At 40.0% G+C, this 26,610-nt stretch overlaps 3 protein-coding genes across 3 annotated transcripts in view; all 3 read right to left on the reverse strand.

Moving 5' to 3' along the window:
* LOC127866062 (5-phosphohydroxy-L-lysine phospho-lyase-like) overlaps positions 1-9,886 on the reverse strand; it is a 36,361-nt gene extending 26,475 nt beyond the window's left edge. Inside the window, exon 1 of the mRNA XM_052406399.1 lies at positions 9,662-9,886. Coding sequence (XP_052262359.1) covers positions 9,662-9,798 — 137 coding nt within the window. The 5' untranslated portion in view covers positions 9,799-9,886. The remainder of the gene's footprint in view (positions 1-9,661) is intronic.
* Positions 9,887-10,423: 537 nt separating this feature from the next.
* Positions 10,424-13,807, reverse strand: LOC127869562 (uncharacterized). The gene has a single exon (XM_052412219.1). It carries the CDS (start codon positions 13,805-13,807, stop codon positions 10,424-10,426), a length of 3,384 nt encoding a protein of 1,127 aa, XP_052268179.1.
* Positions 13,808-14,185: 378 nt separating this feature from the next.
* On the reverse strand, positions 14,186-17,566 carry LOC127869564 (uncharacterized). Its single transcript, XM_052412220.1, has one exon. The coding sequence runs from the start codon at positions 17,564-17,566 to the stop codon at positions 14,186-14,188; it is 3,381 nt and encodes a 1,126-aa protein (XP_052268180.1).
* Between the last annotated feature and the right edge of the window lie 9,044 nt (positions 17,567-26,610).

The raw sequence follows: 26,610 nt of genomic DNA on the forward strand, positions 1-26,610 counted from the left end.
TCTAAAAAGACGAACATTATCTTCGTTGTTTGCTATTGTCTTATTTAATAAAACTGTTATTGTTATGTTTTAGATTTCATGCTTCATATCAGATGTTTTATGTCTTGAATAAAAGTATCAAGAGTTTTTGTTAGTACTACACTGCAACTCCAATATATCGCGGTTGAAGGGGTCCAAAGATCGCGACCGTGATATATCCGGCGCGCGATATAAATTGTCAGTTTATGTATGCATGTATATGTATACATTAGCATCATTATGCAATCTCAAAACACGCTATTTACCAACCTTATTCAAGTTTGATTTATATCCATATGTCATTAATTGGTATAACACAAAACATTATTCCATGTGAGTATTTTCAAATGCGTATAATTAAATTTTTAATCCGAAAAACATTGCCGAGTTTTATTGTTCAAGAAAGCATGCACAAATTAGACCCATGTACAAAATAACGTCATTCATTTCTCATGAAAAGCATGCACAGCATGGGGTTTAATAGTAGAGCATTGTGACTAACTGATCTATATTGTATACTGTATCTAACACACACAGATTGTTGAGATAGGTCAGTATTGACTTGTGACATTTACTGTTATAATTGTGTACACCTTCATGTGTGCACTGGTGCGTTTCGGCAGTTCAAAGCAAATTCAATAGAGAATTGTAACACCCGAAATGACCTGTCATGTTTGACAAATGAGTCTTTTGTTTATCGCAGTACACAGGTGTTAATGTGATGTACAATGTAAGCAAACAATCTGGTCAAAACTGGATTATGACTGTTGGATTAAAGTTGGTGAAAAAAAGGGAAAAATACTTGCTTGAAACGGATTTTAATGCATCAAATTCTCAGATAAAAACATTTTATTTAAGGATTATGCTCGTCAGATTTTTGGGAGCCATAGCCGATTCGCGATATATTGGACAACGCGATATAACGGACCGTGATATATTGGAGTTGCAGTGTATACTGACTACAGTAAAGGTGGAATGATAGATCGTTTTAGGTGTCCTGCATTTTGGTCGAATGTCCCGACAATTTTTTATGGAATGTCCCGCTTTGGACCTAAAAAATTCTGGCATGTATGGTTTCGTGGTATCTCCTGAGTATACTCTTGACCGCTTTACGGTAGACTTATGCCAACATGCATCAATTTATTTATTTAGTATGAAGTCTTCTGCGTTGTTTGATACCAAAATTGTGCAAATCGGTTGAAATTGATGGAGTAGAGAGCTTCTGAAATTGGTTGGTATGCCGAAATCAGCAATTCAAGTGTCTAAGTCACATACCTTGTAATATATATAAGTAAAAAATAATAATTTTTCGACGAACTTTTTTTTGTCATGGGGAATAGTAGCTAATGCCGAATGCCTGTGATGCAATAACGAACAACTGCATAGTCCATATAAACGGACTCCCAGAACCTTTGATAATTTTTGCTATGGTGGCTCTGGGAGTCCATATGCACTCCTTCATACACATGGGTGCAGTTCAGCGCACGGAATCTGTGCGCTTCACTAAACAGAGTTACAGACGTCGATCGGGACAAATTGAGGAAAATAATGAATAAACTTCATAACCATGTTAAATTTATCAGAATGGAAACCTACTGATGTTATCCTTTGCATGCATCCGATAAAAACACGACAATGTTTCAACACACTTTTCTCACTGACATTGTTATGTTAAAATTTGAAACAGTGTATTCTGTATGGAATACCACATCGTTATCGACTTTTTGGCTCCAACACATAACGCGACGTACAAAATATTGGTGTAATGCGACCTTACCTATATTGCAGTGTCCGACAAATCCATTGCCCGGAGCCCGGGGGCTACCGTAATTTTTCATCGGGCTACTGAAATTTTCCAGCTGACGCCCGCCGGGCTACTATAAATCTATAAGAGCGGTAGCCCGGTTTATTGACAGACATACGTAGAATAAACACGCTGACCATGTGTGTGTACACTGTGTATTGCTTATAATCCGATAACAAAGTGCAATCAATTATCTAATCAGTCACCGATCACTTGCGGTAATGTCTTAAACAGTAACAGTGTATTTTAATCATCCAATCAGAATCAACATTTGTCGTCTGCTAATAGTATAATGAGAGCCAGTTGGATAGTTGGCGCACTTGATGCAACATCATTTCGCAGTTTGGAATTCTTTGTTAACCGCAACAATGAGTAATAGCGACAATGTTTTTGATGTCGTTAAATATCCAAGGACGCCAAACATTAAATAAATCAAAACAATAGCGGATTCTTCAAAACGGTAACGAAACCGAAAATGAATATTAATGACAACTTTGTGAACGCGGTTAACACCTGCTAATTAGTTTGCATTGTCAATTAATAATTGGATTAATCGACTGTTAATCAATAATCCCATGTATGCCCGATTTATATTTTTAAAACCAAATTATGGGTGGGTAATATAGACGATAAGAGTCATAAACACAAACGTTTGAAATTTTCTAAAATGTCAAATGAAATTCGGCATATGGTTCTATTTAAAGATATGATGAAATAAGCTCCCAATCAGGAGCGTTGTATTGCAACATGCGTAAATAACCTGCCACGGTTTGCACGCGTTGTGTACAGCTATTTTAGGTTACAAAATTCTACATTTAAGAAATGAATTTCTTTGTCCTGATAAAAAGCGCGCGAAAATTGGCGTGGGTGTATTTATTTGTAAATAAAAATTTTGTAGCGGGTACAGAATTGAGATAATTTAATTTCCATTAAAAGTTTCGTTGTGAATTTCAACTAAAGTACCGGGGTATCTCGCGAATTATTTGGCATTGACGTTTTCTCTTAATAAAATATCATGTAAACACGCTGTATCGTTACCGTTACGCTGTATCAGTTCCTTTATTATTGAAACAATTATTGTATTGTATACTGACTGCACACAAGTGTCTTAACATACGGATGCAATACGTAAATTCGGACAGTACTTAAAGTCAGACACAAGTAAATAAATGATTTAATACTCTTGATTTCTTGAAACTCGGTATTTGTTGTTAAAAAGGGCAATTGCATTGATTAACACCATACGAGTCAATTGTATTGATCATCTAAACGCTTTATTTACGTTTACGACTTAACGTGCTGTCCGAATTTAAGTACACATACATGTGCACATACATGTAATATCTACATGTAGTATATGATTTTCTTTGGTACATTTACATTTAAGTACACGGTGCCTGTACTGTAACATTAATTTAAGATATTGACTGTGTACATCAGACTACTTGCTGTTTTATGTATATGTATGTATACATATTATGTATATGTAAATGAAGAAATAAAATAAAGATGAAAACCTGCCTCTAATCATTTTGTAGGAAAATTTTATGGGCTACCAAATATTTTTATTGGTAGCCCAGTGGGCTACCTGAAAAATAAGAAATTTGTCGGACACTGATATTGAGTCAATTTTCCAATATGGCGGATACAGCGTACAAAACAAAACCTTAGCCAATACAAAATCAATTATTTTTTGCTTTAATGGTACCATTTTGATGAGTTTGTGGTTGAGATAGGTAAATTTTAATAAGCTCTTGCAGTTTCAGTGTTCATAAACCTTTGAATTGTTGATAACATTCTGCACCCATGGACAAGAGAGAGCGCATTGCAACTCTCAGCCTAAGCTGAGAGTTGAATTATTGCAACTAACAACTGCAGTGCCTTCAGCGCTTTGATTACTGGTTTAATGAAAGACGAGTTCTTACTTCATCAGCTTTTTTGACACTGATGAGTGATGACATCGTAAAATAGAGTCGTTTTAAACTAAAGACGCATCATTTGAATGACATTAATAGACCAATTCGCCCGTGATGTCACGCGCACCTGCGTGTTTACATCCAGACTGCATTGGTAGGCAAAAGAAAGACACAATCAATGGGGAGTAATAGAGCGTGATCGTTTATATTTAAACGCTTATATTAAGATTTTAATTTTCAACATGCCAACAAGTTGTTTTACTTTACTGAAACAAATAAGATTGAAAACAATCAATATATATATCAATTTCAAATATGCAACATATACAAATTAACCATAATGGTACGTATGTATTTGTCTGGACACGGACTCTAGATGACAATATACGGTCCGTGGTCTGGGAAAACAAACACGTTGACACCTTAAATAATCATTTAATTAAATTTAAAGCAATATTTTTCATTTGATTGTTTACATCAATCTTAAAATCGTGCAAGCCTTTGTATTCCGGTGTTTAATTGCCCCTTTGTTCTGCATAAACCGATTACCTCGTTTTGATCAGATATTGTCCAGACTTAAATAACAACATGGTGTCATAAACCACACTGGGTGGCAGATGACAGTCTGGTCATTAAACACAATTGATGACGATGCCAGCATGTTTTCTGATAGTATTAAGCAGTTATTTGGTTGGATAATTAACGCCGACATACTTAACAGTTGCTATAATTAGAAACGTTACATATAGTACAAATTAAGTCATGTCCAATATAGATTATCAGAGATTGTACACCGTAAAGATGCTAGCCTGATTAATTTATAAAAAATAAAGTATTCAATAATTATAAAATTTACCTTAAAAACAGGTAACGTATTTAGCGGGTGTCTGTTATTTTAAACGACGTCATTCCGTATAAAGATATAATGTTACGACAACAAACGAACGATATCATAAAAACAAGAAATTACGTTTGACAACAACGGGGGTAAATGATGTTTGAAAAAATATGTATATAGATATATGTGTGTTAAAATGTTAGATAATTATCACTCATACCAAAGACATATATATTCTCTAGGTCTTTGCTCATAATCAATAGTAACGAGTTTTCAATCAGGGACCTATACAAATTTGTTTGTATAGGTCCCTGTTTCAATATACATTAATACACAGTTCAATTTGCATCGTGTGAAGTTGTGTTTTTTAGTTGAATGTTAATATTGCTCAATATTGTCATTCTCTGTACAAAACCCATCCAAATTAAAATTACATGTAAATGTCGTCATGCACTTCGCTTTTAATAGAGCTTTATAGTACGTTAATAGTTATTTTTAATGCACCCCTTACACTTGCTTTCACTCATTTTTTTTTATCACACCAGCGTTCTCATGCCATTTATAATTATACTTTTATAATAAGATGTATTATTATTGTAATTAATTGAAGCTTTTCTGCAAAAAATAATACGGCCTAATGCTTTGAGCTTTTTGTTGTGTCAAATTGTCGGTCTCTCAGTCTTCAGGCCATCTTTACTTTGATGCTTATGGCGCATTTTTTAAGATGCAAATACATGTATTCATACATTCTTTTGGCACTAAATATTATATTTTTGAAATATTAGTTAGGTTTTGTTTTTTCGGAGTTTCTTTCAATTTAATGACTAAACAAGTGTTGTTATCCATATGTTTTTCGCTCCTGTAACCAGTGCTTTTGCCTACCAGTGCATGGGCCGCCCCGGGTGCCGGTCAACTCTTACCTAAGTCAACTCGCACGGTAGTCAACTCGCACGTTTTTTAGTCAACTCGCGCAGCATTTCTGGTCAACTCGCACTTTTCAAAGTCAACTCGCACGCCTCGAAAAAAAATAGAAATAGATCAAGGATGTTATTATAACTTATATGATCAGTAGTTTATAAGAAGTTTATAAGTAAAAATAATAATAATAATGTCCTTTTTCAATAATCTGAATATACGGTTGTCACATTTAATGGCTCTTTTACACTTGTGGTCGGTGTTTTTCACTGGTTATATGAATGTTTGTAATAGGTGTGAAAGGTCTTATATACAACTAACAATTATTAAAATGGCAAAGCATTAATCAATTAAACTAAATTGGTATGATAATTAATCAGTGATACTTTAATGTTTGTCACAAAACGGAGAATGTTAATTTAGCTTGTAACAAGAGTTCCGCGGTCGGAGATGACCGCATTGAAGCCGGATTTTTGATTTAAATGACAGGAAAGTACCTTTCGTGTTTTTGTCAATGCAATACTTAAATTACTGAAATATTGTTCAAAGGTCAAAATGAAATGTAAGTACTTTTCAAGGCATGAGCAAACCTTGTGTTATGTTTTGAATGCATATAAAAAATTTAACATTTTAACATTGAAGGTCACAGTGACCTTGACCTTCAAATGAATGACATTGAAATGAGCAGTGGTGATCTTCTAGTACTGGCCAACCTTTATGTCAAGTTTGAAGACTCTAGGTACAAGCATACCAAAGTTATAACATGGAATAAGAACTTTAACATTTTTACCTACCAAAGTTATAAGAACTTTAACATTTTTACATTCAAGGTCACAGTGACCTTGACCTTAGAATGAATGACCTTGAAATGACCAGTGGTCATCTAAGTGTGCTTGCAAACCTTCATGTCAAGTTTGAAGACTCTATGTCCAAGCATACCAAAGTTACAACAATTTTAACATTTTAACATTTAAGGTCACAGTGACCTTGACCTTCAAATGAATGACATTGAAATGACCAGTGGTCATCTTCTAGTACTGGCCAATCTTTATTTCAAGTTTGAAGACTCTAGGTACAAGCATACCAAAGTTATAACATGAAATAAGAACTTTAACATTTTTACATTCAAGGTCACAGTGACCTTGACCTTCAAATGAATGACCTTGAAATGTCCAGTGGTTACTTACTAGTTCTGGCCAACCTTCATGTCAAGTTTCAAGACTCTAGGTCCAAGCATACCAAAGTTATAACAACTTTAACATTTTTACATTCAAGGTCACAGTGACCTTGACCTTCAAATGAATGACCTTGAAATGTCCAGTGGTTACTTACTAGTTCTGGCCAACCTTCATGTCAAGTTTCAAGACTCTAGGTCCAAGCATACCAAAGTTATAACAACTTTAACATTTTTATATTGAAGGTCACAGTGACCTTCACCTTCAAATGAATGACCTTGAAATGACCAGTGGTCATCTGTTAATCCTGGCCAACCTTCATGTCAAGTTTGAAGACTCTAGGTCCAAGCATACCAAAGTTATACCATGAAATAAGAACTTTAACATTTTTACATTCAAGGTCACAGTGACCTTGACCTTCAAATGAATGACCTTGAAATGACCAGTGGTTATTAACTAGTTATGGCCAACCTTCATGTCAAGTTTCAAGACTCTAGGTCCAAGCATACCAAAGTTATAACAACTTTAACATTTTTTATATTGAAGGTCACAGTGACCTTGACCTTCAAATGAATGACCTTGAAATGACCAGTGGTCATCTGTTAATCCTGGCCAACCTTCATGTCAAGTTTGAAGACTTTAGGTCCAAGCATACCAAAGTTATACCATGAAATAAGAACTTTAACATTTTCGAGCACGCCGCCCGCCCGCCCCCCCCGCCCCGCCCGCCCGCCCGCCCGCCCGCCCGACAACATCAATCTATAAGCCGAGATTTTTTCGAAAAAAATCCGGCTAATTAAAATGTTTTACTTTTATAATCAGGTGTGAGTTAAATTAAAGAAAATTAAAACGAAAATTAGGTGATGTTTGTTGCATGCGGTTATTTCATAATTTTTTGTTGCATGCGGTTATTTCATAATCGATCAAAGTTTCTTAGTTATGTATATAAATCGACTAAATTAAGAATAGGTTATCATTATCAACATATATGTGCTATGGAATACATACGTATAGTGAATTCATGCGTTTTTTGTGTGATGGATTATCCGTGTGTATTGTGTTCAAGGAATGTGGGTCCAAGGCAGCAAGCAATTGAATGCTATAGTTGCCAAAAATGGCAACACCGTACATGCGAACCGGTAAATACCATTCATGTCATTGTATACAATAATATTTCAAACAAGTGGAAAGTGATACTCATTTTCTATAGCGTGTCCGTTGCAAAACTTACATTTTATATTTTTGCGTATTATGTTATTATAACGACCTCTTTAGATTTCTAATTAATGTGAAGATAATCGAAATCGTGTTAGTGATGTGTTGTATTTCTTATTTCTGATTTGTCATAAAGTCAAGTAGTTATCTCAATATACCAGCTTTTCTCAGTATACCAGCTTTGCTTGAAGTTATTTAATAAACGTTGTTTATTTGTATTGTATTGTAGATGAATGTTTGTTTTTGTGATACTTTCACCGACCTTGTTTTGATCACTCGATCCAAGTATTTTTAACCAAAGACCTATAATAGATAGTGTATTATAGGTCTTTGTTTTAACCAATATCGGAATATATGTAATTTGCAAATATTAATTCAAATACGTTTAATTGTTCGCGTGTTGATTTATAATAGTGGAAAGTATTTAATAATTTGTATTCTAATTTCTATTTAATTGTTATAAACTTTGTATAAGCTTATATTTTTTACCTTTAATGAGCTATGAAAGATATTGAAAACAGCTGTCACCTAATCAGTCTAAGCAGTAACAATACCCTATTTCTCACCACTAAAATTACAATAAACAGATAATCTGTCAGTCATTCAGAGCTGATGAGGGTACTGATTATCGAGGAGTAGATAAGGCTATTACTGATAGGGGTTGTCTAGAGATAAGGCTGTAGTATGGAATACTTAAATAAATATTTTTTATTTGTTCATGCTATACAATTTAATATTTAAATAATTAATGTAGAACCGTAACTCATGTACAAATTTTAAAAATGTTGGTAAATTTTATTAAAGTATTAAATAAATAAACATTTGATTCTTGTAAAATTATATGATTGAGAATTATTGTAAAATTAATCATTGTTTCGTACAACCATGTTTAAATACGTGTAGGTATGATAATCATATATGCGCGGTTTATATGATACTAAGCTAAGCTATACGTATTTGTACTCACGTTGACATTATTGTTATACGTTTTTTTCCTATAATTGTGTGCTCAATAAGTTTTCCATACGTAATGGGATCTTCATTAATTGTGTAACGTCTTCATAATTAATAGTTACTAATAAATATGTGCATGCATTATTTATTTGTTTATTAATTCCATTTTCTATGTATTATTTGTTAATTATATAGATGTATGTCGCCTTGTGTATATATTGTTAATCTTTGATTATGTGTGAAAATATTTAAAAAAATATATAGATGTATGTCTCATTGTGTACATATTGTAAAGCTTTGATAATGTGTGTAAATATTGAAATTAATATTAAAAGATTAAATGTATGTCTACTTGTGTATATATATATAAAGCTTTGATAATGTATATTAATAATGTAATAAAAATTAAAATAATTGTTAAAAAATATTTTTTTAACGTACTTAAAATGTCAGTTTTAATGTGCCGATAACGTTACCATAGTACAAACAATATTTTGTGACAAAAATTTTTTGGTTATTTTGTAAATATTTTTCAATAAAAAGTATTAACTAAACTCTGAAAGTATTAATCATTTGTTTTTATGCATAAATTACTCATTTAGAACCCATTAATACATCAATATTTTGACTACCGTGCGAGTTGACTTAGTCTTAGGTACGAATTAACTTCCGTGCGAGTTAACCAAAAAACGTGCGAGTTGACTACCGTGCGAGTTGACTTAGGTACGAGTTGACTGTAAACCGCCGCCCCAGTGCAAGGGGGCATGCGCGAAAATCCGGAATCAAAACAATAACAATTAACTGGTCTATTATCAAAAGAACGTACCCAATATATTTATTCCTTAGTTGAACAGTTTTCTCTTTTGGTAGTTCCTCCATTTGGCTGACTGTAGAACAAGAACGATAAATCAGGTATGCCTGGCTTCTCACACAAACTTGCTTATATAAACGACTTATTCCCATTCTGTTTCAGCGCGGTTGAAGCCGATTAAATCCGGATACGTTCTATTCTTAGCTGGCCTGCTGCTAAAGTTCTCCCGCCATATGTCAAAAGCCGTGTTTTTTTCGTAGACCCTATTTGTAAAGAGTTAGAACGGTAGATGACAAGAGTTATGTGTGTACCACAAATCGTTCTCTGTCTTGCGAGTTACCGAAAACTGTTTCACTACAAAATGGCCGAGGATGTGACCGTGCTTTTTGGGTCACATGAAGAATGCGTAAAAAGCCTTCGTGACCACGAAATACAAACAAATACGAGGTATGCTGTTGGCTACAGCAGCAAAGGCTTTGGCAAAAGAAGTACCGGTAGGTCACCAGCAGTCAAAATACATTATTAATATGAAAAATGACTAGGATTTGTTTAACCATGTGCGTTACGTGTGTTTAAATCGGTGTGTAGATATACCGAAATCCTATTAATATTAATAATTTATCAAAATACTGCGGATATTAAGATAGAGATGTAAACAGTCGTTAAACTGCTGGACTACTGACATCCTCAGTCGAGAGCCACCGATCACTGAATGTTTCGACCCATTAATCTCGATACATTCTCCTGGTGGTGGGTCCGCAGGGGTTGATCAATCCCCTACGTGTCAGTAGACGGCTGCCAGCTCCTCTCTTCTCTCCTCAGCCAAAGCCATCTCGATGCCCTCTCCGCTGCATCCCCAAGTCTGTTGACCGCTCGCTTTCTGTCTCTTCCTGTCAGGCCAAGTGCAGTGAAAAGTCTCCAGAGAGACTTTGACGGAAAGCCTCGGACGCCGATCTCCACTGGGAATAGCCACGTGTGCCACCCCTTCTCCTTGCATTCCCTATGCAGATCAGCATATTTTGCTGTTTTCCTCTCCATCGCCTCATCACAGCGCGACTCCCAAGGAACTGTGAGTTCAACCATCACCAGACACTTGTCCTTTGCCGACCAGATCACCATGTCGGGGCGTTGTGTTGTCTGGACTACACTTGGGAAAACCAGCCTGCGTTTCAGGTCAACAGCCATCTCCCATGACTGCGCACGATCTAGGATCGATGCTGCTTGCGCCTGCTGCTTCTTGATGGTTTCCCCTTCCTTTACAAACTGCATCTTTCTGGTCTCTTTCACAGTCCTCTTCTTTCGCCTCTCCCTTTCCACTATGTCTGCCAGTTCTTGGAGGACCTTGTCGTGTCTCCACCTGTATCTTCCTTGTGTAAGGGCTGTCTGGCAAGATGATAGTGTATGTTCTAGCGTGCCTATCTTTCCGCAAAGTGGGCAGGTTGGGTCGTCACGTTTTCCCCATCTGTGCAGGTTTGCTGGTGAAGGTAGCAGGTCGTAGACAGACCTGAGCAGGAAACTGATGCGCAGAGGTTCGCTACGCCAGATATCCGCCCATGTCATCTTCTTTCCTGTAGTCTGCCACTTTGTCCAAGCACCCTGGCACCCCATTGCCACTGCCCTTATGCCTCGATCTTCTTCTTCGGCCAGACGTACCTCTGCCTGGACCATCTCCCTCCTTGTCCTACTGTCTGCCTTCTTCCAACTCCTCGTCTCCGCAGAGCCCAGACCTTGTGTTCCCACTGCCGTTGTTCCCACAATGTCTTTGTGTCGCAGGCGGCTCTCGGCTTGCGCTACAGCCTGGCTAGCGGACCACTTTCTTCCCGTCCTGGTCTCAACACCTGCTCTTCGGACCATGTCATCCCTTGAATCCTTCAGCGTCATGACAAGTCTGGCCTTTGCCACCTTGTACTCCTCCACCAACGAACTCAATGGGAGCTGTAGTTGATTTGATCGTCCATAGAGTCCAATGTTGCTGAAGCTGGGTGGTACGCCAAGCCACTTTCGCAAATGCCTACTAATGGTTCTCTCCAGTCCTTCCACCACTGTTGTTGCCACCTCATAAAGCATCAGTGGCCACATCAGTCGTGGGAGAAGTCCATTCTGGAATAACCAGGCCTTGAATTTGCCAGGTAGTCCGCTTTTGTCAATCTGCTTCAGCCCTTCAGTGAGCTGGTTCTTGATGCGCTTGATGTTGTTCCCATCTTGGAGTGTAGCATCATACCACTTCCCAAGGCATTTAATGGGGCTGTCCATTATCGATGGTATGTCCTCACCTTGCACTGTCAGATTGAATTTCTTGGTTGGTTGGCCTTTCCTGATAACAAGTGCTCTGGACTTTCTGGGTTTGAACCTCATTCTGGACCAAGTTGCTGCCTCTTCTAGGGCCGAAAGCATCCACCTTGCTTGGATGTGGGTCTTTGCTGTCAGAGTGAGGTCATCCATGAATCCCTTAACTGGAGGTAAGTAGATTCCTGATGCTGCTTTTGGACCACGTGTCTCTCTCTTCGCCGCATTGATGATGAGGTTCATACCCATCACAAACAGGACCACAGAGATTGTGCATCCTGTGACAATGCCTTTCTCCAAGCTTTGCCATGCTGTTGTCTTGTCTCCCACAGCAAAGCGTAGCTTAATGCCTCTGTAGTAGTCTTTTACCAGGTTACAAACGTGTTCTGGTACATGATACTGCTCAAGTGCCTTCTCAATCAACTTGTGGGGTATTGATCCATAAGCGTTGTCAAGGTCTAGCCACACTACAGTCAGGTCATCATGGTTCACTCGTGCCTCCCTGATCACTTGGCTGAGAACACTGGTATGCTCGACGCAGCCTGAAAATCCGGGAACTCCACCCTTCTGAATTGACGTATCAACGTAGTTGTTGTCAGTAAGGAACGTTGTCAGTCGCTTGGCTAGGACTGCAAAGAATATCTTCCCCTCTACGTTGAGCAGAGAAATGGTCCGGAACTGACCAATATCCTTCGAGTCCTTCTCCTTTGGGGCGAATATTCCCTCCGCTCTCTTCCAGCAATCCGGGATTTTGCCCTTTCTCCAAATAACTCTAAGTAGGGTCCATAGTTTCCGAAGAATGCCAGGGCACATCTTATAGACACGATAAGGAATGCGATTCGGGCCTGGGGCTGAGCCTGTCCTCGCTTTCTTCACTACGTGCTGTACCTCAGACAATGATGGCTCCTTTGTGTCCAAAGGAGTTTCTGGTGGGTCTTCTGGTTCTAGCCTTGAACAGTCACCCAGTGGAACCTCCCGTGAAGGATCACTGTGGACATTGCGTAAGTGCTGTTCTATGTCCTCCATACTGCTCTCTAATGTTCCTGATCGTTCGTTGTCAAGGATGTCTTTGGAGAACTGGTATGGATTCTGGATGAATCTAGCTCTCTGTTTCTCCCTCTTCCTTTTCCTCTGTCTTGTTTGCTCAGCCTTGTTGAGAGTGCTCAGTTTCTCTCGTAAAATGCTTCGTAACTGTTGGAGTCCTACTTTCTCTTCTTCCTGGACTTTTCTATACTGCCTCTTTACACTTGTAAGCTCCTTTCTGGTCTGTTTGATTAGCCTCTGTCTTCTGCTGATGATTGGGGCTGGCTTCTCTGGCTTCTTCTCAGCCAAGCCAAACCTCTCTTTGCTTACAGTATAGATGAGGCCCGTCATTGCTCTTATCTTTCGGTCAGCTGGACCCTGGAGGGTTGTTTCCAGTATAGCGGAGACGTCTCGATCTAGCTCCTGCCACACTCGCCGGTCTGTCGTCTTGGGCCATGCTATTCGCGGGCGCCTCTTCTCATCATCTCCCGGAGCTGTTTGTACTTGTGGTGCTGGTTCTGCATGTGCTGGAGTGTCATCCTCCAGTGGGGGAAGCAGATCAAGAAGAGGGTCATGGTCGTCCTCTTCCTGCTGCCTGCCCTGGGTGTTTGAAACCAGATTCTCAGAAGCGTAGAGGTTCCTAGTTCTATGGGATTCTTCCCGACTTGGATCCTCCAACGTCTCACCAGGTGTACCACCTGAGCGTTGCGTCTGGGTGTCTGATTTCCCACAATCAGTCCTGGCTTGATGTATCCGCAGTCCCCTTAGATTCTTGCAGATCTTGTCACATTTGCCACACTTCACTACTGCTACTTCTCCGGTCAATGTCCGTTGTACAAGCCTAGTCGTCATCGGTGTATCCGTCCTTGTGAGTCTCTCATCCTCCCCCCCTCTCGGAAGACTCTGGGGGTATTCTTCTGTGTGTGAGTCTGTAGCTGATTTTGTGGTTGTTCCTTCACAGGAACTGCATTCAGGGCTGCCAACCCGTCGTGCCCTTCCCAGGCTTTCCTGGTGGTCATCTGTCTTTCCAGCGTCACCGTTCTATTCTCGGTTGTCATCCAGTCTTTCCTAGAAGTCACTGGTAAACCAGATGTGGAATGAGATGTAAACAGTCGTTAAACTGCTGGACTACTGACATCCTCAGTCGAGAGCCACCGATCACTGAATGTTTCGACCCATTAATCTCGATACATTCTCCTGGTGGTGGGTCCGCAGGGGTTGATCAATCCCCTACGTGTCAGTAGACGGCTGCCAGCTCCTCTCTTCTCTCCTCAGCCAAAGCCATCTCGATGCTCTCTCCGCTGCATCCCCAAGTCTGTTGACCGCTCGCTTTCTGTCTCTTCCTGTCAGGCCAAGTGCAGTGAAAAGTCTCCAGAGAGACTTTGACGGAAAGCCTCGGACGCCGATCTCCACTGGGAATAGCCACGTGTGCCACCCCTTCTCCTTGCATTCCCTCTGCAGATCAGCATATTTTGCTGTTTTCCTCTCCATCGCCTCATCACAGCGCGACTCCCAAGGAACTGTGAGTTCAACCATCACCAGACACTTGTCCTTTGCCGACCAGATCACCATGTCGGGGCGTTGTGTTGTCTGGACTACACTTGGGAAAACCAGCCTGCGTTTCAGGTCAACAGCCATCTCCCATGACTGCGCACGATCTAGGATCGATGCTGCTTGCGCCTGCTGCTTCTTGATGGTTTCCCCTTCCTTTACAAACTGCATCTTTCTGGTCTCTTTCACAGTCCTCTTCTTTCGCCTCTCCCTTTCCACTATGTCTGCCAGTTCTTGGAGGACCTTGTCGTGTCTCCACCTGTATCTTCCTTGTGTAAGGGCTGTCTGGCAAGATGATAGTGTATGTTCTAGCGTGCCTATCTTTCCGCAAAGTGGGCAGGTTGGGTCGTCACGTTTTCCCCATCTGTGCAGGTTTGCTGGTGAAGGTAGCAGGTCGTAGTCAGACCTGAGCAGGAAACTGATGCGCAGAGGTTCGCTACGCCAGATATCCGCCCATGTCATCTTCTTTCCTGTAGTCTGCCACTTTGTCCAAGCACCCTGGCACCCCATTGCCACTGCCCTTATGCCTCGATCTTCTTCTTCGGCCAGACGTACCTCTGCCTGGACCATCTCCCTCCTTGTCCTACTGTCTGCCTTCTTCCAACTCCTCGTCTCCGCAGAGCCCAGACCTTGTGTTCCCACTGCCGTTGTTCCCACAATGTCTTTGTGTCGCAGGCGGCTCTCGGCTTGCGCTACAGCCTGGCTAGCGGACCACTTTCTTCCCGTCCTGGTCTCAACACCTGCTCTTCGGACCATGTCATCCCTTGAATCCTTCAGCGTCATGACAAGTCTGGCCTTTGCCACCTTGTACTCCTCCACCAACGAACTCAATGGGAGCTGTAGTTGATTTGATCGTCCATAGAGTCCAATGTTGCTGAAGCTGGGTGGTACGCCAAGCCACTTTCGCAAATGCCTACTAATGGTTCTCTCCAGTCCTTCCACCACTGTTGTTGCCACCTCATAAAGCATCAGTGGCCACATCAGTCGTGGGAGAAGTCCATTCTGGAATAACCAGGCCTTGAATTTGCCAGGTAGTCCGCTTTTGTCAATCTGCTTCAGCCCTTCAGTGAGCTGGTTCTTGATGCGCTTGATGTTGTTCCCATCGTGGAGTGTAGCATCATACCACTTCCCAAGGCATTTAATGGGGCTGTCCATTATCGATGGTATGTCCTCACCTTGCACTGTCAGATTGAATTTCTTGGTTGGTTGGCCTTTCCTGATAACAAGTGCTCTGGACTTTCTGGGTTTGAACCTCATTCTGGACCAAGTTGCTGCCTCTTCTAGGGCCGAAAGCATCCACCTTGCTTGGATGTGGGTCTTTGCTGTCAGAGTGAGGTCATCCATGAATCCCTTAACTGGAGGTAAGTAGATTCCTGATGCTGCTTTTGGACCACATGTCTCTCTCTTCGCCGCATTGATGATGAGGTTCATACCCATCACAAACAGGACCACAGAGATTGTGCATCCTGTGACAATGCCTTTCTCCAAGCTTTGCCATGCTGTTGTCTTGTCTCCCACAGCAAAGCGTAGCTTAATGCCTCTGTAGTAGTCTTTTACCAGGTTACAAACGTGTTCTGGTACATGATACTGCTCAAGTGCCTTCTCAATCAACTTGTGGGGTATTGATCCATAAGCGTTGTCAAGGTCTAGCCACACTACAGTCAGGTCATCATGGTTCACTCGTGCCTCCCTGATCACTTGGCTGAGAACACTGGTATGCTCGACGCAGCCTGAAAATCCGGGAACTCCACCCTTCTGAATTGACGTATCAACGTAGTTGTTAGTAAGGAACGTTGTCAGTCGCTTGGCTAGGACTGCAAAGAATATCTTCCCCTCTACGTTGAGCAGAGAAATGGTCCGGAACTGACCAATATCCTTCGAGTCCTTCTCCTTTGGGGCGAATATTCCCTCCGCTCTCTTCCAGCAATCCGGGATTTTGCCCTTTCTCCAAATAACTCTAAGTAGGGTCCATAGTTTCCGAAGAATGCCAGGGCACATCTTATAGACACGATAAGGAATGCCATTCGGGCCTGGGGCTGAGCCTGTCCTCGCTTTCTTCACTACGTGCTGTACCTCAGACAATGATGGCTCCTTTGTGTCCAAAGGAGTTTCTGGTGGGTCTTCTGGTTCTAGCCTTGAACAGTCACCCAGTGGAACCTCCCGTGAAGGATCACTGTGGACATTGCGTAAGTGCTGTTCTATGTCCTCCATACTGCTCTCTAATGTTCCTGATCGTTCGTTGTCAAGGATGTCTTTGGAGAACTGGTATGGATTCTGGATGAATCTAGCTCTCTGTTTCTCCCTCTTCCTTTTCCTCTGTCTTGTTTGCTCAGCCTTGTTGAGAGTGCTCAGTTTCTCTCGTAAAATGCTTCGTAACTGTTGGAGTCCTACTTTCTCTTCTTCCTTGACTTTTCTATACTGCCTCTTTACACTTGTAAGCTCCTTTCTGGTCTGTTTGATTAGCCTCTGTCTTCTGCTGATGATTGGGGCTGGCTTCTCTGGCTTCTTCTCAGCCAAGCCAAACCTCTCTTTGCTTACAGTATAGATGAGGCCCGTCATTGCTCTTATCTTTCGGTCAGCTGGACCCTGGAGGGTTGTTTCCAGTATAGCGGAGACGTCTCGATCTAGCTCCTGCCACACTCGCCGGTCTGTCGTCTTGGGCCATGCTATTCGCGGGCGCCTCTTCTCATCATCTCCCGGAGCTGTTTGTACTTGTGGTGCTGGTTCTGCATGTGCTGGAGTGTCATCCTCCAGTGGGGGAAGCAGATCAAGAAGAGGGTCATGGTCGTCCTCTTCCTGCTGCCTGCCCTGGGTGTTTGAAACCAGATTCTCAGAAGCGTAGAGGTTCCTAGTTCTATGGGATTCTTCCCGACTTGGATCCTCCAACGTCTCACCAGGTGTACCACCTGAGCGTTGCGTCTGGGTGTCTGATTTCCCACAATCAGTCCTGGCTTGATGTATCCGCAGTCCCCTTAGATTCTTGCAGATCTTGTCACATTTGCCACACTTCACTACTGCTACTTCTCCGGTCAATGTCCGTTGTACAAGCCTAGTCGTCATCGGTGTATCCGTCCTTGTGAGTCTCTCATCCTCCCCCCCTCTCGGAAGACTCTGGGGGTATTCTTCTGTGTGTGAGTCTGTAGCTGATTTTGTGGTTGTTCCTTCACAGGAACTGCATTCAGGGCTGCCAACCCGTCGTGCCCTTCCCAGGCTTTCCTGGTGGTCATCTGTCTTTCCAGCGTCACCGTTCTATTCTCGGTTGTCATCCAGTCTTTCCTAGAAGTCACTGGTAAACCAGATGTGGAATGAGATGTAAACAGTCGTTAAACTGCTGGACTACTGACATCCTCAGTCGAGAGCCACCGATCACTGAATGTTTCGACCCATTAATCTCGATACATTCTCCTGGTGGTGGGTCCGCAGGGGTTGATCAATCCCCTACGTGTCAGTAGACGGCTGCCAGCTCCTCTCTTCTCTCCTCAGCCAAAGCCATCTCGATGCTCTCTCCGCTGCATCCCCAAGTCTGTTGACCGCTCGCTTTCTGTCTCTTCCTGTCAGGCCAAGTGCAGTGAAAAGTCTCCAGAGAGACTTTGACAGAAAGCCTCGGACGCCGATCTCCACTGGGAATAGCCACGTGTGCCACCCCTTCTCCTTGCATTCCCTCTGCAGATCAGCATATTTTGCTGTTTTCCTCTCCATCGCCTCATCACAGCGCGACTCCCAAGGAACTGTGAGTTCAACCATCACCAGACACTTGTCCTTTGCCGACCAGATCACCATGTCGGGGCGTTGTGTTGTCTGGACTACACTTGGGAAAACCAGCCTGCGTTTCAGGTCAACAGCCATCTCCCATGACTGCGCACGATCTAGGATCGATGCTGCTTGCGCCTGCTGCTTCTTGATGGTTTCCCCTTCCTTTACAAACTGCATCTTTCTGGTCTCTTTCACAGTCCTCTTCTTTCGCCTCTCCCTTTCCACTATGTCTGCCAGTTCTTGGAGGACCTTGTCGTGTCTCCACCTGTATCTTCCTTGTGTAAGGGCTAGTGAATATTGCATAATTCACTGATAAAGCAGCAGTATAATTAATTCCCCCACCCAACCTTCCCCAGGACCATACCCCCACCCCAGCTTACCCCTTGGTTTCCAGATTGTTAAATGTACACCTATTGTGTTTGGTTTGTCTTTTCGACAACAAATAATGACAAAAATATGCAGTTAAAAAATCTCGTATAGGTATTATAAACAGGCATGGCAACTCGAGTGTTCTCGATGAAAATGGTCTTGTCCAGTGTTCCTCAATCTTTCGTCAATAGGCACATAGTGCGTTTTATACTTTGTGTTTATATAATACATTAACACAGGTTCTTTTTTCAAACTGTGTATTTTCGTCAATATTCCTTGTTGAAAAGTCAAACCATTCTCAATATGTGTACATTTAACAATCTGGAACCCCTGGGATAAATGGGGGTGGCAGGTTGGGTCCAGGGAAAGTCAATATACTTCATTTATTCGCATGCAAAATGACAAGAGTAAGAAAAAACACATGCTTTATTTGTATTTTAGGTCACCAGCCTTCAATATGCTTTATATATTCATATTAAAAATGACACGAGTTAGAAGAAACATATATATCATTTACTTTTTTTATCGCCACTTATTTATTTAATCAAAACATTACTACTCTTAACTAAGGGTGTCACGTTTAAACGTTTGAACGGCCGCGTTTCGTGGTTTGCTCAAAAACCTTTACAAAAACAGTTAACCTTTAAATGCCAGTCTATATCAATAAAATTCGTTTTAGTTCATTACGTTGTGACGTGTCAAAGCTTTTTAACAGCTGCCAGGGCCCTCGTTTGGCATTTTTTACTGCAGAATATCGGCGGCTTCCCCCATGAAAAAAGTATACTTTTTTCCCCTATTTCGGCTATAAATCCCCCCTCCATTTTTTTTTTTAATGTTATACCTATGTTGCCTGCTGGTATGGTGCTACTAACTTTGATAAGTTGTTTATTTATATAAATCATATTAAAATATCGCAATTTTAAGTGCTCAATGGTTGTTGAAAAGATCTTCTAAAATTCCCATTTTCGCCCAAAACGATACAAAATTCCACCCTCTAAGGGCCCCGGCCCCAATCCCCAAAGTGTAGAGAGGGCCCTTGCTGCTGAAAAAGACTCGTATTAAAAACTATTTGTCTCCTGTGCGCCAGATGGCCCTTATTCACAATACCGTAAGCATAACAATACACCATGTACGGACTAGACCTCTTGAATATTTAACGCGCATCATCATGAAATTCCCGGCTTTTGTTGCATGAGAATGCCCCGAATCCTCTTGAACATTCAACGCGCGTCAGCCCGAGGAAATATTCACGACGTTTATTCATCGCCATTCATTTCTCGAGATATGGCGAACAATCTCCGTATAGGAACATTTTACTAAAATTTTAGTATGCATCTTTTGATATACATCGTGTTATAACTAGAACGTTAAAAAATTTAAAACTGGTTTACTCTTGTTTAAGGAATGTTGGTAAATAATTCACATTCGTGTCAAAATATTACGGCATGTAAGTAGACAAATTGTAACCCATTGGTTAGACAACTATGAGAACAGTTGGTTTTAGTATGACATCATGTGCGAATGGGATATGCACTAAATATAATATCCGGAAATAAGTACTACTTTCAGTTTGAAGAAGTGATGGCACTGATGCGTGATGATTTTAAAACGGACATAGGGATACGGTTTAAACGGTAACGTTTCGTTTATTTCATTTCGTTTAAACGTTTAGAAAAATCTGTAAACTTGACACCCTTACTCTTAACTAAAACATCAGTTATAGACATAAACAAACCTTTTCATTAAGTAGGTACATGTAATAGCTTGTTATGTAGCAAACATATGGTAATAGTAGAAACATTATCAATTTATTTATATGTTCTTGTTTGTTATTGAATCAGGCTCAAATATTGACAACAACAAAAGGGTCCAGTGGCTGAATGGGAAACTGTTCCCCATAGCCTAAGGCCTAAAGCATGTATATTTTGTATAAAAGTTTGTACAGTAGACATTTACAATGTTTCTTTTAATAATACTGAAGTTGTTAAAATGATGTACCACATTCGGCATAAAAAACAACACTTCTGTGTGTGTTCAGATTGAATTTCAGTGAATGTGGAAGTGATCAATAAGCAGATTTGCACTTCATTACAACCAGCCTAAGGTAATTGTGGCTGCTGTTATGTAAATGCAAGTCTGTTGTAATCATCATATTGTAATCTTACATGTATTGTGTGTTAAAATGCAAGGAGGATAATCACAGGAGGATGCAAGGAGGAAATCACAGTAAGAGGATAATCACAAGAGGGGAATGCAAGGAGGATAATCACAGGAGGATGCAAGGAGGAAATCACAGGAAGAGGATAATCACAAGAGGGGAATGCAAGGAGGATAATCACAGGAGGATGCAAGGAGGAAATCACAGGAAGAGGATAATCACATGAGGAGGATGCAAGGAGGATAATCTCAGGAGGAGGATGTAAGGAGGATAATCACAAGAGGGGAATGCAAGGAGGATAATCACAGGATGAGAATGCAAGGAGGATAATCACAGGAAGAGGATAATCACAGGAGGAGGATGCAAGGAGGATAATCTCAGGAGGAGGATGCAAGGAGGATAATCACAGGAGGAGGATGCAAGGAGGATAATCTCAGGAGGAGGATGCAAGGAGGATAATCACAGGAGGGGAATTCAAGGAGGATAATCACAGGAGGGGAATTCAAGGAGGATAATCACAGGAGGGGAATTCAAGGAGGATAATCTCATTAGGAGGATGCAAGGAGGATAATCACAGGAGGGGGATGCAAGGAGTATAATCACAGAATGAGAATGCAAGGAGGATAATTATAGTAGGAGGATGCAACGAGGATAATCACAGTAGGAGGATGCAAGGAGGATAATCATATGAGGAGGATTCTAGGAGGATGCAAGGAGGATTATCACAGGGTCACTGAGTGTACATGATGCAAGAAGATGCTGATATTTCATTCCGCTGACAGAAATTAAGAGCCTGACCCAACATAGTTAAAGCAGAATACTAATAAAATTAAAAAACAGAAGCATTCCAATTCTCGAATTCACAGTTAATGAGATACATCAACATCAAATTTACCAAATAACAATGATGACAGAATATATTCTTTTACAATAAAAATGTTCTAAAACATTAAATGTGTAAACATTCTGTGTAGTTATCATAGTATTTTTATGCCCCCCTTTGGAGAAGAGGGGGTATATTGCTTCGCTCATGTCGGTATGTCGGTCTTTCTGTCGGTCGGTCCGTCCACCAGGTGGTTTTCAGACGATAACTCAAGAACGCTTGGGCCTAGGATCATGAAACTTCATAGGAACATTGATCATGACTCGCAGATGACCCCTATTGATTTTGAGGTCACTAGGTCAAAGTCAAGGTCACAGGTGAAGGTCACAGTTACTGGAAATAGGCATTTTAAGGATTTAGCATGGTCCAAACAAGGGAAACAACTACCGTTTATGCATGTTCTTTTTTGTTACAGCATTTGCCTCCCTTGTAATATATTTAAATTTTACCAAATATAAGGCTAACTGCATTTTTGTAATGCATTGTATCCACCACCACCACCACCACGACCACCACAACCACCACCACCACCGCCACCACCGTCACCACCACGACAACCACCACCGCCACCAACACCACCACCGCAACCACCACCACCACCACCACCACAACCACCACCACCATCGTTGTTCACAGTGACAAAAAACGTATTCACACAATGGCTGCTACTACAACTTATATCCCATATAGGGGGGCATGCATGTTTTACAAACAGCCCTTGTTGCTTCTTTCTTTGTACAGGAACTAGCATTAAGGAGAAGATGCTTGTGTGAAGGTGTTACCTCTTAAGGGCAATACAATACAATACAAATCTGAAATTGTGTTTGTTTCTCCCGCAGTCCTGCATATATATTTTCTATTACTGTTTGTTAATGGTGTTTTGTATGGTTATTGGCCTTTTCTTGTGTTAATTTCAAATTAATTTAAGAACTGTGCATGATTATTTTTAGAAAATTGTGGTAGATTTAGTTAGTTGTTGCAGTGAGGGTCTGAAATTTGTTAATGACATTTAAAGGAGCGTGTTCACAGATCGATGATTTTTTATGCCACATATATCAAACATAAAAGGATACTGTATGAACGTGAGTTAAATACATGTATACATACAATTAAAATAGGTGGGTACGCAGTGTTTAAAAATATGTGCGAACTAAAACGAAAATAAAGTTGCTAATATCGAATTGGAACTTAAGTATCAAGAAATACATGTACATGTAAGCAAATATTGTAAGTTCAATAAATTTTTTCATGAGTTATTTCTCTATGAAGTGTTGTGCAATATTTATACAAACTTACGTTTCTACTGAATTGCAAAGGTAGCTTTATTGTATTTTGATGATAAAAAGTCCTTACATATGTTTCATCCACTTTGAACTTGTATAGCCAATATCTGTGACAAAGCCCACTCCTCGAGCATTACTTGTATGTGACAGCCTTTTGTATTATGTATTGTTTTTTTATAATTCAAGCTCTATAAATAAATTATGCATATATTTTTGCTATAGTGAATCACTGTTGTGTCTTGAGTATGCTCTCAAAGGCGTAATTAAAGCTTACTAATTACTTCCATCGTAAAACGGCTTCATACATTTGCCAAATGATATCAATTACATAAGTTAATGTTTGAACTAGTTTAAGCCTATTTATTTTTGCTCGATTACATCAAAATCCTAAGGCTTATTGAGACACTCTCGAGTCCGTTTCCTGGGAAGAATCAGAACTTGGTATCTATCGAGGAGATAATGAGAACGCTCCCCGACTAGGGATCGAACCCACGAACTCCCGATCGCTAGGCGGACAACAAATCCATTACACCACCGCGACCTTCAATTATATTGTATATCATTGAAACTATTGCAGTATTGCTCTCTCATTATACACTAGCATGTGGTCCTTTATTTATTGCAAGTGATCAATGGCCAAAACCGCACTGCACGATACAAAAACAGCATTACACAATACATAACAACATGCAAACATAATCAAATAAAGCTGGGGTCACCGCGTACCGGAATATGCTTTTTCTAGCTCTTGTCATTTTGCATGTAAATAAATGAAGTATATTTACTGCTCGCGACATAAAACACAATTAAACGATAAGTTTCTGCTAAACTCTTGTTATTTTGCATATGAATAAATTAAGTATAATTGACTGCTGGCACCGTGAAACACAATTAAAGAATTGCTTTTAATATCTTTTGTCATTGTGCAGGTGAATAAATGAAGTATATTTACTGCTGGCCTCGATACACAATTAAAGCATGTGTTTTTCTAGCTCTTGTCATTTTGCATTTGAATAAATTGAGTAAATTGACTGCTGGCCTCGTGAAACACAATTAAACGATATGTTTCTTCTAACTCTTGTCATTTTTCCATTCGAATAAATGACGTATATTTACTGCTGGCCTCGTGAAACACAATTAAAGTTTGTGTTTTTCTAGCTCTTGTCATTTTGCATTTGAAAAAATGAAGTAAATTGACTGCTGGCCTCGTGAAACACTATGAAAGCAATTTTTCTAACTCTTGTCATTTTTGGACTCAGATGTTCAATGCAAACGACAGGTTTTTTTTCTAACTCTTGTCATTTTGCATGTAAATATATAAAGTATATTGACCGCTCGTGACCTAAAACACATTAAAGCACGTGTTTCTTTCTAACTCTTATAATTTTTCTTGTGAATAAATTATGGTTTATTGACTGCTTGCACCGTGAAACACTATTAAAGCATTTTTTTCAAACTCTTGTCATTTTTGGACTCAGATGTTCAATGCAAACGACAGGTTTTTTTTCTTACTCTTGTCATTTTGCATGTAAATATATAAAGTATATTGACCGCTCGTGACCGAAAACACAGTTAAAGCACGTGTTTCTTTCTAACTCTTGTCATTTTTCTTGTGAATAAATTTAGGTTTGTTGACTGCTTGCACCGTGAAACACTATTAAAGCAATTTTTTCTAACTCTTGTCATTTTTTGACTCAGATGTTCAATGCAAAAGACAGGTTTTTTTCTAACTCTTGTCATTTTGCATGTAAATATATAAAGTATATTGATCGCTCGTGACCGAAAACACAGTTAAAGCACGTGTTTCTTTCTAACTCTTGTTATTTTTCTTGTGAATAAATTTAGGTTTGTTGACTGCTTGCACCGTGAAACACTATTTAAGCAATTTTTTCTAACTCTTGTCATTTTTGGACTCAGATGTTCAATGAAAACGACAGGTTTTTTTCTAACTCTTGTCATTTTGCGTGTAAATATATAAAGTATATTGACCGCTTGTGACCGAAAACACAGTTAAATCACGTGTTTCTTTCTAACTCTTGTCATTTTTCTTGTGAATAAATTAAGGTTTATTGACTGCTTGCACCGTGAAACACTATTAAAGCAATTTTTTTCTAACTCTTGTCATTTTTGGACTCAGATGTTCAATGCAAACGACTTTGCGACATCCTTTGCGACAATGCTCCTAACTCTTGTCATTTTGTATGAGCGAGTGTCTAACTCTTTACAAATAAGGCTAACCTGTTTTTTTATCGTTTTGTTTAGTTTGCTTTTATATTTCACACCAATCATTACAACCTAATTAAAATGCATGTTTAAAGAAGATAAATAAATATATGTTTAAAAAATACACGTTTGTTTCGTTGTTTTGTTTGTAAATATGTAAGCAAATGCAGCAAAAAATCCAGAATGAAAAACTCAATATTGCAATGGTTTTACTATATCAAACGACCAAACCCAATCCACTGATCATAACAGAATGCAAATTTTCACATCGAAGATCTAGCATGCTAGCCGCTAGCGAGAAGGCTTTTTCGGCATAGCTGTGTTAAGCCAGCTTTTCACCTTGCCTGACCTTTAAACTGTCCAATAAAATTCAAATAAAATTTCCCGCGGCTAGGTCAGAATGAATACACTTCATTTATCCCATAGGCTGATTTGAGCATACGACCAGAACATTGGAAACATGTCCTCGACTTTGTAACACTGTTTTACTGCGTGTTCAGCATGAAACAATTTTATCTCTAATAAAAAGGCTTAATGGATAAACAGTTTTACACTCAATCTCGACATCAATACAGTTTGTGTGTGCACATTTTATGTTCAGAGGAATTCCAGCGCGAGAACGTTTGTACTTTAAAGGCTATGTTCTCATATTAAGTACTAACTTCCATATTCCTGTCAAAATGTTAACATGTAAAAGTATAAAGAGCAGTGGAAGCGAGGCCTCACTTTAACGCATTGCATTTCAACCCGCGAGGTATCAGGGTCAGATACAGGTCATCGCTGCATCTTCACGACTACCTTATGTGCTGACTGAAGTTCGCGGCGAGTAAAATAATCGTTATATGATTAAGATGCTATAGCGTGAACAAGGTGAACTGGAATTTTCTTTAGACCAGAAAGATGTTAAATGAAGATATCCAGCGATATAATTATAGTATGTCAATAATAGATTCTTAATGTGTTTTCAACAATACCATGATAAATATTATTATGCCCCCTTTCGAAGAAGAGAGGGTATATTGCTTTGCACATGTCGGTCGGTCTGTCGGTCCGTCCACCAGGTGGTTTCCGGATGATAACTTAAGAACGCTTGGGCCTAGGATCATGAAACTTCATAGGTACATTGATCATGACTCGCAGATGACCCCTATTGATTTCGAGGTCACTAGGTCAAATGTCAAGGTCACGGTGACCCGAAATAGTAAAATGGTTTCCGGATGATAACTCAAGAACGCTTATGCCTAGGATCATGAAACTTCATAGGTACATTGATCATGACTCGCAGATGACCCCTATCCATTTTGAGGTCACTAGGTCAAAGGTCAAGTTCACGGTGACCCGAAATAGTTAAATGGTTTCCAGATGATAACTGAAGAACGCTTATTCCTAGGATCATGAAACTTGATTGGTAGATTGATCATGATTCGCAGATGAC

Source organism: Dreissena polymorpha, chromosome 2 (genome assembly GCF_020536995.1).
Source record: "Dreissena polymorpha isolate Duluth1 chromosome 2, UMN_Dpol_1.0, whole genome shotgun sequence".
In the NCBI taxonomy this organism is placed as follows: Eukaryota; Metazoa; Mollusca; class Bivalvia; order Myida; family Dreissenidae; genus Dreissena; species Dreissena polymorpha.

What these genes read in the sequence shown, in the direction of transcription:
- LOC127869562 (XM_052412219.1), bottom strand. Translation starts at nt 13,807, where the DNA reads ATGACGACTAGGCTTGTACAACGGACATTGACCGGAGAAGTAGCAGTA.
- LOC127869564 (XM_052412220.1), bottom strand. Translation starts at nt 17,566, where the DNA reads ATGACGACTAGGCTTGTACAACGGACATTGACCGGAGAAGTAGCAGTA.